This window comes from Gracilinanus agilis, chromosome X (genome assembly GCF_016433145.1).
Source record: "Gracilinanus agilis isolate LMUSP501 chromosome X, AgileGrace, whole genome shotgun sequence".
Taxonomy (NCBI): domain Eukaryota; kingdom Metazoa; phylum Chordata; class Mammalia; order Didelphimorphia; family Didelphidae; genus Gracilinanus; species Gracilinanus agilis.
Genome location: NC_058136.1, coordinates 72,097,118 through 72,111,914, shown reverse-complemented (window position 1 = coordinate 72,111,914; position 14,797 = coordinate 72,097,118). Strand labels below are relative to the sequence as shown.

Below are 14,797 nucleotides of genomic sequence, written 5' to 3'. Positions count from 1 at the left end.
AAGCATGCCAAGAAAGGGAGTTCAGATGGGAACATAAGGGAAGGAGAGGAGGGCTGGCTGACGAAGCCAGGAGGCCTGCAGTCCTGGGAGACGTGGCAGTGGAGCCCAGTGGTCAAGCCGGGCATCGAGAGAGGGGTCTTTTCTCTCCCACCCCAATGGGGCTAGTACCGGCTCCGCTAATCAATAAACATTCAGTAAATGCCAGCGACGTGCCGGGCCCTGCATGAAGCTCGGTGGTTCTGGGGCTACACGGATGGCCCTTATTTGGACAGTTGATGGGACGAGAACTAGTCTTGGACAATTTGAGCTGACGCATGTGTCAAGTCCAAGCTTGGATGAGTTCACAGAGGTTAATCTCTCTCTTTCTCCCCCCCCCCCCCACTTCTCTCCTTCTTCCTTTTCTCTCTTCCTTCCCTCCCTTTCTCTCCTTCCTTCTCTTTCTGTCTTTCCATCTCCCTCTCTCTTCTCTTCTCCTCCATCCCTCCCACCCACCCCCCGCAAATAGCAAAGACCTGGGAACAAAGTGAATCCCCATCAGTCGCGGCCTGGGCAAGAACCCAACGGAAGCGGGCCGTGGCGTGAGAAACGACGGGGACGAGGGCTTGGAGAAGCAGCAGAATGAGGACAACACAGCCAACGGCTGCCTCCTGAACGTCGTGCCATTCTACTGAGCGGGCCTGGCACGGGGGAGGCCTTGAGAGCACGGGGCGGCAGGATGACGTGGACTAGTGAAGGGACCGTCTCGGTCTCTTTCTTTGTTATGAGGGCTTCTCGGAAAACAGGCAGGCCAGCGAGAGGGCGGCCCGAGACGCCGGGCCTGCTGCTGGCCCATCTTGCAAGCGTGGCCCGGGGCGGGGTCTTACCTTTTTGCTTACTGACTTTCCTGACCGTCATGGCAGCCTGCCTTTTCTGGTTCTCGGAGATTTCGAAGCCTGCAACAGAGGAAACACACAAGTGGCTTGTGGTGACACAATGGCCCTGAGAGCAGGGTGCCCTCCTACACGTGTCCCCCCAAGAAGTGCCAAGCTTTTGCTTGAGGCCGATCCACTTTCCTTTTTAAACAAATTCCTTAGCTTCTGCCTTGGAATGCATCCTGTGTTGATTCCAAGGCAGAAGAATAGTAACAGCTAGGCAATAATGGGGGTGAAGTGACTTGCCCAGGGTCACACGGTTGGGAAGTGTTTGAAGTCACATCTTAACCCAGAGCCTCCTGCCTCTAGGCCTGGCCCTCCACCCACTGAGCCACCCGCATTCCTTTTGATGTTGAGGCCTGAATGTTAGGTAGTTTAGCCACCAAAACGGACGCCTCCCCACAAATCTGGTGGGTCCTGATCCTTTTGTTGTCTCAACTTCTGCCCGTCTCGGGGTTTTAAGCAACGGAAGGCGCCAGGAAACCAAAAACCTTCCGTCGGCGTGATTTCTGCAAGTCCTCAGCTGCCAGGAGACGCAAAGGGCGCTCGGGGCCCGCCGAGGCCATGCAGGTCCTACCAAGCCGAGTCTAGGGCCGACGACAGCCAATGCGGGTCAAGGCTGGATGGGCCACTTGGCCAAAGCAGCCAGCCGGGGTGTCCGAGGACAGCCTCTACCGCGGCTTCTTTTGCACAGCAGCGAACTCTGAAAGGTGGAGGCCTCGGAGAGTCCTACAGACTCCCAACCAATGAGGGCCACCAGAAATGCCTTTTGGGAAGGAGACCTTTCGCTCTTCTCCCACGGCAAATGGGGAAAGCCAGGCCGGAGAAGGTGTCGGCCCCCAGAGGAATCAACCTGTGGCGGTCTTTGTCCCCTTTCACCCATGTGAAGGGAGAGAGAGCTTGGCAGGCGTGTCCGCGGTCCCTTTCATTAGCTCTGGCAGTCAGCAGTTGAAAAAAGGAACCAGAAGCATTTCGATGCCAACTTGGCCTGAGGTCCTGGAGCTGAGGCTGTTCTAAGAGTCCAGGTAAGACCAGGGTAGAACTAAGCCATGATGAATCACAGTTTGGGGTAGCGGGGTAGGTGGCTCAGAGGCTAGAAAGATGGGAGGTCCCAGGCTCAAATGTGGCCGCAAGTCACTTCCTAGCCGTATGACCCTGGGCAAGTCACTTCACCCCCATGGCCCACCCTTACCGCTCTTCTGCCTTGAAACCAAGACATAGTACTGATTTTAAGATGGAGGGTAAGGGGTTAAAAAAAAAATCTGTTTGGTTAGTGAGAAAAGGACCAAATCATATCTGTGCGCTTCTTTCTTTATAAAGCTCGCCTCTACTTGAATTCGCCTTGGCTATGTTTGTTTGTCGAAATAGGAGTTTGATATATTTTTTTTAAACCCTTAACTTCTGTGTATTGGCTCCTAGGTGGAAGATTGGTAAGGGTGGGCCATGGGGGTCAAGTGACTTGCCCAGGGTCACACAGCTGGGAAGTGTCTGAGGCCGGATTTGAACCCAGGACCTCCCGTCTCTAGGCCTGGCTCTCCATCCACTGAGCTACCCAGCTGCCCCCCTTGATATTTTTTAAAGCTACAGAAATTTCAAATTCACTACCTAGATCACAGATTTTGAGCTAGCAACCAAGACACACCCAACGGCATTTTGGGAGCCGGTGAAGCACCCTGGGAGGAAAATATAGCCTCCCTGCTGCTTTATTTTCAAACTCAATGGCCCAAAACAATGGCTGCTACCATCAGCAAAAGGTCCTGGCAGGGGGCAGCTGGGTAGCTCAGTGGATGGAGAGCCAGGCCTAGAGACAGGAGGTCCTGGGTTCAAATCTGGCCTCAGACACTTCCACTCTTCCACCTAGGAGCTAAAACACAGAAGTTAAGGGTTTAAAAAAAAAAATAAAAATAAAAATAAAAAAGGTCCTGGAGTTTGGGGAGGCTCTACGGGAGGCCGATCTTGGACTGTGAGCAGTCAGAGGGTCTGGGACTGGATATAGCATCCAGGACCGTCCACCGAATAAAGCCGAATCGATAATTGCTACATTATTGGTCGAGCCTGCAACCAAGAGAGGAGGTTTTCAGTGTGGCGGCCATCGCGAGCGTTCGCAATCCTCTAGTCGACTGTTTTGAAGGGGCCCCCCTCCCGCCAGCTGTGGGAGATGCAATGAGATTCTGAGCACAATTCGAAGAATGGAAAATCGTAGTCATTTGGTGTCTCCTAACGGTGCCACAATAACTTCTGCCAGTGGCCTCAAGGCGGGACGGTAAATGAGAGAGTGCAGGCGGCGCGGCGAGAGCCGCCTCCGCCAGGACCACCTCGGGCCCAGGAGCTCAGGTGGAAACCCCAAAAAGGACCCTCGAGGCTCGCATCCAGACAGGGGAGAACCCCAGATGTTTCCAAGGACGGGGACGGGACTAGACTCCTGGGATTCTGTTGGCACGGGGAACCCTCGGATGAGGAAAGCCTCTCTGTACCAGCTACCTGTTCTGAAGCCTACAGCCTGGAGAGCTGCCTGGGCCCCAGGAAGGTTAGGCGGCTTGCCCGGGTCACATAGGTAACATGTATCAAAGACGGGACTCGAAACCAGGTTTTCCTGGCTCAGAGGCCATTTCTCTATCCATCGGCCCTTCCCGCCTTCCACCGGTTCCGGCTCCTGCTTTCTCTCACTCTCCTTATCTGAGATATGTACGTGTACAAATATATTAAATATATATTGTTGTCGTTCAGGCATTCTTCAGACACGTCTGACTCTTGGCAACCCCCTTTCGGGGTTTTCTCAGCAGGGATTCCCGGGTAGTTTGCCATTTCCTTCTCCAGCTCATTTTCCTGGAGGAAACTGAGGCAAACAGGGTCAAATGACTTACCCAGGGTCATAGCTAGCAGGCATCAGACCTGGGACTTGAAACCAGTGCTTCCTGGCTTGGAGGTCATTCCTCGATCCATCTCCCTCATTTCCCTCCTCCTCTCCTTATCTCAAATCCCTATGCGTGTGCATGTAGACGTGTGTACATATATGTTGTTCAGTCGCATCTGACTCTTGGCGATCCTTTCTACAATCATGTGTGTACACGCTTGTAGAATGGCGTGTAGCCAAGGCTGAGTGACGGGCTCCCAAATAACAGCCCCGTTGCCATCAGGAGGCTCTTAAAGGGCCTCCCCACGAGCCAGTGTGGCCGTCGCTGATTCTTACGGGGGTTGCCCAAAGCCGCCCAACTCAAAGGATCATCAGAGTTCGAGAACCCCGAAGAGGGTCGCTTTCGCCTCATACCGCTCGTCATCGTCCCGGCCTCTCGCAGCAGAGCGTTCCTCCACTGGAAGGTCCGACTGAGACTCTGAGCCCTTCCCACCCGAGCCCGGCTAAATGCTTGCTCAGTCTCCGGGGCTTGGGGGTTCTCACCGATTTTTTCATCTTCTTGGACCATCTTTCTCTCCTCTCTGAAAGCCCGGAGCCAGCGAAGCTTTTCCTCCAGTTTCTTGGCAAAGAATAAATGGACCTCCTCAGTCTCCTTGTTATGCAGTTTGAAGGCATTTTTCATGCTGACGTTGAAGTCGTCGTCGCGCCCGTCCTCGATGTCGAACACCTCGTACTTGTCCATGTCGATGCGGCCTTTGTAGTACAGGATGTCTCTCCGGATCAGGTCCTGGAAGCAAAGGAAGAGAGAGAGCTCGGTTGGGGGGGAGGGGGCGGTCACACGCGCCAGGCACTGGGGGAACCTTCTACCACTGGCTGATTTGAGGAATTCACCCGGGAGATATTTCAGCGGGCTCATGAGGCCCAGGAGCAGGCCTTGTCCTGGCTAAAGCACTTCATCCAAGGTAGAAGAGCTCCCCGGCAAGCCAGGCGTGCACCCCGCTGACAAGGTGTGGGGTACGGGGGGGATAGAGGGATGAACCTGGAGTGAGAAGGCCTGAGTTCAAGTCCACGTTCAGTCACTTACCATCCATGGGCCTTTGGGCAAAGCCCTTCATGTCAGGCACTTCCGGAATAATGACAACTCCCATCTCTCTTAAAGTTTTCCCGTCTACAAGGTGTTTTCTCATACTAAAGCAAAGAAGTATGACTGTGCGGGTGGCAAGGCATGTGGGCCTGGGCTCAGGGAGACCCGAGTTCAAATCTGGCTTCACACACTTTCTAGCCGGGCGATCCTGGGCAAGTCACTTCGCCTCTGCCTGCCTCGGTTTCTTCATTTATAATATGGAGATAACAAGAGCACCTACCTGCCAGGGTTGTTGTGGGGACTGAATGAGCTCCTATTTGTGCAGTGTTTTCTACAAACCTTAGAGCATCAGAGAAATGTTGGCTACGATTACGATTTTACAGAGGAGAAAACTGAGGGGAAGTCATGTGGTCCAGGTCACACAGCCAGTAGGCGGGAGAGGCCAGTGCTAAAACCCTGGAAACCAAGCAGTGTCCCAATGGCGAGGGACTTTGGTTCTCTCCTCTGTGGGAAGGGCAATCCTGGCACTGCCTGCCTAGCTCCTAGAGGGCTCCGGATGGGGTCAGACTCCAAAGCGAGGTTACGAGGTTACGAGGGGGAGGCACAGACAGAGGAAGGGACTACGAATGGCTCGGGGCAAACCGCCTCTGTTACTGGAAGCCAAAGCATGTGCATGCCCTACTGATGGTGGGTCAGCAGCGTCATCTTCATGTACGCAGCATAGCGGGTACACACTTATAAATAGGCCCTTGCCTGGGGCTGGCTGGTAAAAAAACAAACAAACAAACAAAACAGAGCAAACACAAAAGGTCAATCCTTTGCACATTGATAAGAGAAGTAGATCACAGAATATCAGAGCTGGAAGGGGGTCACCTAGCCCAATCCTTTTTACTTTCCAGAAAGGGTGCCAAGGGGAAGAGTGACTAGTCCAAGGTCACACAGCCAGTGTGTGCTCCCAAGCCAGGGCAGGCCTCCAACTTCCCTGGCTGGCCTCTCTATCGGAAGGATGGGAAGTAGACATGGTTTCCTTGGCCTCGATGTTGGTGACTTATTGCTTAGATGGTGAATTTGTCAGTGTTCTTGAGAGCTACCTGCCTGGACGGCTTGGCCAGGAGCCTAGCTTCAGAGCTTTCTGTCTTCCGTAACTTGCCCAGGATCTCAGAGCCAAACAAACTCAAGGGACTACAGCAGGGGTCGGCAACCTTTTTGGCCAGGAGAGCCATAAACGCCACCTTTTTTAAAATGTCATTTCGTGAGAGCCGTACAGTACTCACAGTGCCACTCCTGTAACAGCGCCTGAAAAAAAATGGACTTTATGGCTCCTGTAGAAAGAGCCATATCCGGCCCTCGAAAGAGCCAGATATGGCTCAAGAGCCATACGTTGCCGACCCCTGGGCTACAGGATTGTGAGGACTTTCTGGCTCTACCAAGTCATGAAAACACAAGAAAGAGTTCCCTGGGCAGAGTATGGGAAGATCTACCCAAAAGACTAGTAAAAAGAAGGGCCGAGCTCCCAGGCAGTTATGGGCAGGCCTACTTGGAGACAAAGGAATGGATCAGAAGATCTTTGGTTCTAAGGAACGGGTCCTACAGTGAAGGAAGAAGCCGAGGGCTGGATATTTTGTCTCCTGTGTCATGGCTGGAATCTCTGAGCTGGAAGGGCCTGGATGGGGGGCATCGAGGACAACCCCTAACTGACCAACAATCTCCTCCAGAATGTCCTCAGCAAATAGGTATCCAGTCTCTACTTGAACACCTCCAGAGATGAAGACCTCACCCGCTCAGGAGGCCGTCCAAATCTACTTCTGGAGAGCCCTAACTGTTGAGAACTGAAACCTACCTGCAACTCGTACCCTGCCACCCAGCCCCACTGCTTGTACTACTTCCCTCTGGGGGCCTCGAAGAAGAAACCCAATTCTTCTTGTGAACAAGAGCCTTCCTTGAAATAGCCGAGGTCGCAGTGGAATTGTGCGTCGGCTACGGGTTCGGGGAGAGGGAAAGAACACGAAACATGAAACTAGGGAGGAATATTCTAAATAAAAATTAAAATATAATTAAAAAAAAAGAAAGAAAGGAAGGAAGGAAGAAAGAAATATCTGAGGACGGCGATCATGTCTCCCTCCTCCCCTTTCTGGTTCTCCCTAGCCCTTCCTCTCCTTTTTGCTGGGCTCAATGCTCTTAGTTTCCTCAGTTGCTCCTGCTGTCATGGAGTTTCCGGTCCCCGGCCCCTTGGCCTCCTACCACTCCTAGTGGTCACTCAGCTGTGGGTTGGCACTCACTATTGAGTGACAATCCTCAGTGAGGTCTGAGCTCTGGAAAGCCTTCCCTCTGGCGTTCTAGCCTCATCCATCTCAACGGGCCTCTTCCTCAACTGGCCAGCCCCGAGCCAGCCCACTCTCATTGCACTCCAGCCTGCTACGAGCTCCCAGTCAAGCGGCTGGGGTGGCATCCGAAAAGCTCATTAATTCTGCTTAACAGATATGTGACAGCTATTCCACTGACCCTCCTGGCATGCCTGCCACTCACGCCCCGTCTGCTGCTTGCAATGCTTTTGCCTTCTTGACCCGGGACGGGGGTGGGGGCCCATTCCTCACACCCTCCAGGAGAGCTGGGCTCCTCGAGGCTGTCTGGGAGGGCTGGGTGCAGCGGGCTCGAAAGGCCTCGGGCACAGCTGGTCAACCCCTCAACCCCCAGGGGGGAGACGCAGGTGCTGATGAAATGCTTTGTCAGAAACGGCTCGTTTTTCTGTCGCCACCTTGGCGGCCATCACAGGGCCGTGTGTTCCTCTGCGAGAGCACAGCTATAAATAACCTGAGCGTGCAGGCTGCCGGGAGACAGTGACTTGGCACCCAAAGCACCAGGTCTGCAGAAGGGGAGGAGGTCAGTTCTCAAGGGGGTGGAGAGCCTATGGAGCTACAAATGGGCATTTGGAGAGTTGGCGTGAGCCAGGCCCACTTGGGTTCCCTGGCGGTACCGGGTCAGGCTTAGATGGCCCAGGACTTGGAGCTGGATCACCTGGGCCTCAGGCTCCTCTTTTCCATGTGGTAATTGGTTACTAAGAGCAGCTGGTGTTTCGATTGCCTTCAGCAGAGAGCCTCCAGGCTTTGGAGGGAAGGAAGGAGGGAGGTGGTGAGATCCCTTTCGCCCAGACCTGGAGAGGGCGCGGCATTTCACTAAGGTCACACAGTGGCCGATTTGGAGCTCTAACCGAGGGGCTCCTTCCACTGAGAGCATACGATCTCTACAAGCCACTGGCCCCATCTCCAGCTGAAGGGTCCAATTAGCAGGCCGGCAATAATTATGGGAACTCTGGGAGTGTGCTCGGGGCGTGTGCGTGTGTGGGAGGGCAGGGAAGAGGAGAAGGGCTTCTGCAGGCCTAATCTAATCTCCTTCCACAGCAGCAGAGACCCAGGTCTGAGAGATAAGAAGGAAGCAAAGGCTCGCCCAATAGCCTGACTCTGTAAAAGCTTTGCCTTCAATCCCACATGACACATGCTGCCCAGAGCTCAGAAAACACTGTCTAGACAACACAGCGCTGAGGGGGCGGGGGAGGAGGAGGTCCGACTGGCTGGAAGGTTATTCTCAGAGAGCAGTTCTCGACCTGTCAGCCAGAGCAGTGGCATGCCTTTGCCTGTAGCTGGGCTTCTCCTAAGTGACCGCCTCCCCCCCCCCCCCGTCCCCCCACCAAGTCCTGCCTCGGTTGCTTCCCGGCTGTTGGAGCTTGGGTGCTTCAACTCTGTGGGCCTCAGTTCCCTAAACTATAAACGATCCCCGTTCCCCATCCGGCTCACTCACATGGTACCCAGCGTTTATGCACAGATAAATCATTTTCATCATTGGCATCCTTCTGATGTTAACAGTTGGCGAGGGAAATAAAGCCAACGACAAAGCCAAGTGTCCCAGGCCCTGCTCCTCCGTCTCCGTCTCCGCCTGGCCTGCTTCCCCTCAGCTACCCAGCCCTTCGGGGCACGGTGGCTTCACTTCCCCATTTTTAAGTCGGGATTCAAGACTCCCGAAGGTCTGCAACATCTCAAAATAGGATTAATTGGAATTCTGGCCCCGAACACAGCTGGCGCTTTCTTGTCCCTGAGCCTTCGCTCGCACTCTTCGTTCTGCCGGCAATACCTGTCCTCTTCTATCCTGTCCAGCCTTCAGGGCCCAACCGAAGTTCTAGGGCCTCCAGGAGACCTTCCCTGGTCACTCCCTCCACTGAGCTCCTACGGCGACTGGTGTCTGGGCCTGCCCAGGATTACCGGGCCTGCTGGATTTCAATTCACGCCCAATACTCCAAGCGTTATATTTTACAAAGTTGATTAATAATCACTTGAAGTAAAGGAATAAAAAGGTAATTAACAAAACAAGAGCACGTGACCGAGGAGCTCGCCTTGCCTGCTTAAGAGGGCCGCTGGCAGCCGGGGACGTTAATTTAAATCCCACAGTCCCTAGCATGGTTCTTGGGCACACAGTAGGAGTCAAGAAATGCTCGTCGACCCGACTAGCGCGTGGTCTCCCCACCTGGTCTAAGGACGGGGACTTCCACTCATTTCCCTGGGCACCTCCCCCCGAATGTCATAAATTCAGGAGAGGTCAAGAAACCACATGCTGGGTTTAGAGTAGAAGCAGCTGCCTTCTGGGCCAGGTTCCCAAGGTTCCTAGCTATGCCACTTTGGCCAAGCTGTTTCCTTTCCCATCTCCTTGTTTCTGTTTTATTTTTCATCTGGAAAATGGGCTATTAAGAGCATGAAGGGAGATGATGGATGGAGAAAGCTTAAACCAAGTGCCAGCTACCATTTATTCTTTTTCTACAGACTCTTTTTTGGGCCCTATCTGTGATTTCATTGGTTTGAGGAACTCTCGGCGAGGAAATTCCTTCTGCGGCTCTGGATTGGCGTCGGCTCTCCAATGTATTGTCTTGGACAGTTAGTTACCCATCAGGCACGTTGTTAGTGCTATGATTTATGATTGAAGATGGGACAGCCTAGTTACACTGAATTTCCATTAGCCGGTAAACGCCCCGAGGGCAGGGACTAGCTTATTTTGATCCTGGAAGCCCCTAGCATGGTGCTCGGCACACAGTAGACACTTAATAATGTTTGTCGAGAACTTAGATTTTCTGCTAACTTATGGAAGCACCGTCACACTTCTCAGGGCAAGGAAGAGAAGGATGACTTGGACGGCCAGCTCCCTCCCTCTCTCAGCATTCACGGAAGCTGGCCCAGACCTGCCTGTCCAGCCTACTCTCCTCCCACCAGGCCCCTTCATGGCGTCTCTGGAGTCCTTGTCATTCCCCACTCCCATAATCCCCTCTGCTGTCTATAGACCTCTGTTCTGGCCACCCCAACCCCAAGGTCCCCCATAGTCAGAATGGACTCCAACTCCCCACCATGATCAAACTCCTCCCTTCCACTCAGGCTCCAGCCACTTCCTCCATGATGTCTTCCCTGAACTCTCCCTCCTCCCGCCCCAAAGTGAAATCGGTCCCTTGGTCCTCTCCCCTGTTGGCTCTATCTGGATAGGTGGCCCGCTTCCTTATTAGATCGTGAGCGCCTCGAAGCCCCGCCCCACACTGTATTTCCTCTCCGTATCCTCAAGCATTCAGCACATGAAGGGATGGAAATGAACGGAGCGGCACCGTCAAGGACCAAGTTGCCGACGACCAGCCTGCCAATCATAGTCAAATAGCTATGGCGGGAGGACGAGCAAGGGAGAGGCTGGAACCAGCATCCCACGGCCAACCCAGCATAGCTACGGAGGGCCAGTCAGCCCTAGAGATTGGCTTTGGCCAAGCATCGTGAACCACAGGAGGGTCACTACTGTGGCAAGGTTGGCCTGAATGACCGGTCAGGGAGCTGGGCCCATCTCAGGCCTCCCAGCACCCCGCGTCTAATCAGCATGAAAGAGAGACCTGCTGATCTGATCTAGCCCAGGGCTCAGTCACCTCTTCAGCCCTGAGGGCCCCCAGCGGGATTAGGCAGTACCACTGGTAGACCAAGGGCATGGGCCATGGGAAGAAGGAAAAAGAATGCGCGTTGGAGAAGAGGAAGGGGGTGGGGGAGAGAGATGTGTGGGGAGGGGTAGCAAGGCAGTCTCCAAACTACTGTCTCTAGAGCCCCAGTGATGTCCTGTCTAAGTCATCCTCCCATCTGAGGTAGTGGAGGGAGCACTGGGAGAGGAGAACCCAGGAGCCCTGAGTTCTAGGTTAAGCTTGGCTGCAAACTAGCCGTGTGGCCTTGGATTAGTGAGTCACTCTCTCTTTTGGAATCTCAGTTTCCCCCTCTGTAAAATGAAGGGGTTAAACTAGATGACCTTTAAGGTTCCTTCCAGATTTAACATTCTGAGTTCTAAGGCTTCTCAAAACTTAGGCATTTTGCTTTTTAAGTCCCCCCCCTTCCTATTCTAAGGCCCCTCCCAGCTCTGACACTCCCTGTTCTAAGGCCCCTCCCAGCTCCAATATTCTGTGTTCTAAGGTCCCTCCCAGCTCTGACATTCTGTGTTCTAAGGCCCCTCCCAGCTCTGACATTCTGTGTTCTAAGGCCCCTCCCTCTTCTGACACTCCCTGTTCTAAGGCCCCTCCCAGCTCCAATATTCTGGGTTCTAAGGCCTCTCCCAGCTCTGACACTCCCTGTTCTAAGGCCCCTCCCAGCTCCAATATTCTGGGTTCTAAGGTCCCTCCCAGCTCTGACATTCTGTGTTCTAAGGCCCCTCCCAGCTCTGACATTCTGGGTTCTAAGGCCCCTCCCTCTTCTGACACTCCCTGTTCTAAGGGCCCTCCCAGCTCTGACATTCTGTGTTCTAAGGCCCCTCCCTCTTCTGACACTCCCTGTTCTAAGGCCCCTCCCAGCTCCAATATTCTGGGTTCTAAGGCCTCTCCCAGCTCTGACACTCTGTGTTTTCTGGTCCAAGGGCCCTAACAAGGAGACTGATCACTTGAGTCTGTGTCCCCATCACTTCCTCCATTGATTTCCTTTTGAAAGCAGTTAGGTGTCATGGCTGATTCTCTTTTACCCATTTCTTCCATCCTATTTCTGAACAGAGGGGAGCCAGGCCAGACCATCAAAGGAGCAGGGAACCTGGAGCCTTTCACGCTTCTGACTTCTACCCGTAGGCCACCTGAAAGATAAGGCAATACCAAAGGCCCGCCTCGTGGATGCCCAAGTCTTGCCTGTTGCCGTCGGCACTTGGGTTCTACGTCACCTCTTGCCACTGTGGCCAGATGTAACTTAGTCCTCTGCTGTTGAGCAGAAAGTGGCCAATCGCAGACTGCGGATGGAAGTTCTTGTGTGAAGTCTCGTATGGCGAAAGTGTGAACTTGAGGTAGCCTTCATGCCAGGCTCCACCAGCTGGGCCCGTCTGCTGCAGTCAGGGAGACCCCTGGTTAGCCAGTCACTAATTCCTGCTGCACTAGGGCGCGGCTTCTCATCAGAAGCAGTCTCTCCGTCTCCTCCCAGGTCCTCCCGTGGCTGCTGAGTCGTGGCTCTTCTGTTCTCCTCAACCTCGGCCTGGGTTTAGCTCACTGGGCAGCCATGACCCTGGGCTTCTTTAGCTCTATTCCACATGGCTTCATTCAGGCCTCCAGCTGGTCTGGACTCCACAGGGCCAGACTGGCTGACGACCACAAGCTGGCCTTGCTTCTGGCCTTGGCTCTTCCAGCACTGGTTCGGAAGGTCCCACTCCCAGAGGAGTCGAAGTAGAAGGGATCCGAAGGATCGTCGGGCCCAACCGCTTCATTGTACAAAGGTGGCTCCCGAAGCCCAGGGAATGGACGTGACTGCCTTCGGGACACTTGTTAGTGATGGGTGGATGAACCTGGAGAAGACCAAAGCCAACCACTTCTGGCCCATTCTTCCTGGCTGCTTTCCATGGCCTTCTGCTTGTCATGCTGCAGGGGGCCAGGCGTTCCCTTGAGCCCGATGGGCTCACCGAAGCATGGTGGGGTGCTGGGAGCAGAGCTAGGCAGAAGGTGAGCTGGTGACCACCTCAGTTACAGATCCACAGCCCTTCTCCTACTCAGGCTCAGCTCCAGACTGAGTCAAGAGTCAGCCCGTCGGAGCCTGGGGTTCAACCGATGATGAATGGAACTCGAAGAAGCAGAGGGGCGATCTGGGTAACGGTCACAAAAACGGACAGGACGAGAGCAGCGGAAACCAAACGCCGCGTCGTGTCGTCGTCGTCGCGATGATGGAGGAGGAAGCCAGGTGCCAGAGGAGACTCGATTCTGGACTTCTCGCTCACCCTCCGGAGCCGAGGTGGGACGCACAGTCGGGCTCCCTCTGTCTTTCTTGGAATTCTTTGTTTCAAGGTATGGATGGCTGGATAAGGAAGTGGGTGGAGAACAGACTCCAGAATGAAGGTGATGTAAAAACAAGAGATCAGTATAGCTTTCGGAAAGAGGCAGCTCATTTGCTCAGGACACGTGCTTTCAATGCTGAGGTTGTAGCCTCGCTCGACTAAACACGCACACGCACACGCACACGCACATATATGGGCACACACACACAGAAGAGGGAGCTTAAAACCAGATGTGGGATTTATGGCCTGAGCTAGAAAAAACCGAGATGGTCCAACTGAGAGCTTTCCAACTCTTCCCTTTTCTAGTCATGCTGGGTGGTGCCTCAGGGAGCGGGTGGGCTGGAGGCTGGAGGTCCAAGCTGAGAGGGTGAGGAATGAGCCCTCCAGACTAAGCACTGGCCAGCCTTTCTGTCTATCCCTCCGCCACGAGGGTTTTCTCCTGTTAAGTCTGAGAAGGGAGTGTAGACGACAATTTCTGATCCAAGAACGGCTGCCTACCATGGACAGAGCAGAGCAATGTGCCCCGCAATCTCTGCATGAGAGGGGCCTCGGAAGCACATTTGATCGAGCCTGTCCCAAAGCAGAAACCCCTCGAAGACAGCCCAGAGAGGCTAGCTGTGGCTTCAAGGCCTCCTGAGATAAGCAGGCAGTCCTGTTCTGGACAGGAAGGCATTTCCCCTCTCGGGGTTACTCCACAGGGGCCCCTGGATACAAGTCCCTCTCTGTCAACTAGTACCAATAGGACCGGGGACAAGTTTCTACCCTCTGTGAGGGTTCAGTTTCCTCCTCCGTAAAATGAAGGGTTTGGACTCAATGACCTCCGAAGGCCCTACCAGCTCTAGATCTAGGATCCTGTGTGACCTTGGATAAGTCCCTTCCCCTCCAGGGTTGAATTGGTGGCCTGTGAGATTTTCTTAAGCTCCTGGGTCTCGTAGCCACTTCTCTTCTGCCTCAGCAATCTGGCCTTTCCTCTTCCTCGGTTTTCCCATTTGAAACTTAGCTTGCTAATCCCCGGGGCTAGGGATGGCCTTACCCATAGGCAGATTGGGCTACCACCTTTCAGAGGCACTAGGGGGGCACCCCAGAGCTCCCGAATTCCATTTTCCACCCACTTAATGATGCCCAAGCCCTTCCCTCACTCCCTGGGAACGGCTCAGAATCCAAATGCTGGAAGCCACCTGCTAGAAAGGGAACAGGGGAACCGGAGCTTGATGCTCAAGAGAAGTCTGGGCTGACATGACCCCGAGATACGATCTACTCCAATCTCTGGACTTTAGCCGACAAGCAAACGAAGGCCCAGAGAGAGAAAGGAACAATGAATCACAGGCTTTAGAGCTGAAAGAGCAGCTTCATCCAGATGAGGAAAATGGAGCCTGAGTGGGGTCACTGCCCCAGTGAGGAACCTGTGTGTAGAAGGGAGGAGGAGGAGGACAACAAAGGCTTCTGGGTAGGAAAAGGAGGCACTGCACAGTAAAGAGAGACAGGAGGCTGGGGCCTCCAAGGTGAGGCCCTGGTCAGGCTCAGGCCTTCCCCCTTACAGTTTCAGGAGTTGTTACCCCTGCACTGTGAACCATGGCAGGCAGGGAGACCCTTGGTGAGCTGCAGCAAGGGATGCTGGGGCTGGGGTGCCCCCACCCCCGCCCCTCCCAACCCTCCCCT

At 54.1% G+C, this 14,797-nt stretch overlaps 1 protein-coding gene across 1 annotated transcript in view; it reads right to left on the bottom strand.

Moving 5' to 3' along the window:
- Nucleotides 1–534: 534 nt before the first annotated feature.
- Nucleotides 535–14,797, bottom strand: part of LOC123253767 (rho guanine nucleotide exchange factor 9) — an 87,882-nt gene continuing 73,619 nt past the window's right edge. The window contains exons 7-8 of the mRNA XM_044682911.1: nt 4,309–4,552; nt 535–932 (exon numbers count right to left, since the gene is read on the bottom strand). Coding sequence (XP_044538846.1) covers nt 535–932; nt 4,309–4,552 — 642 coding nt within the window. The remainder of the gene's footprint in view (nt 933–4,308; nt 4,553–14,797) is intronic.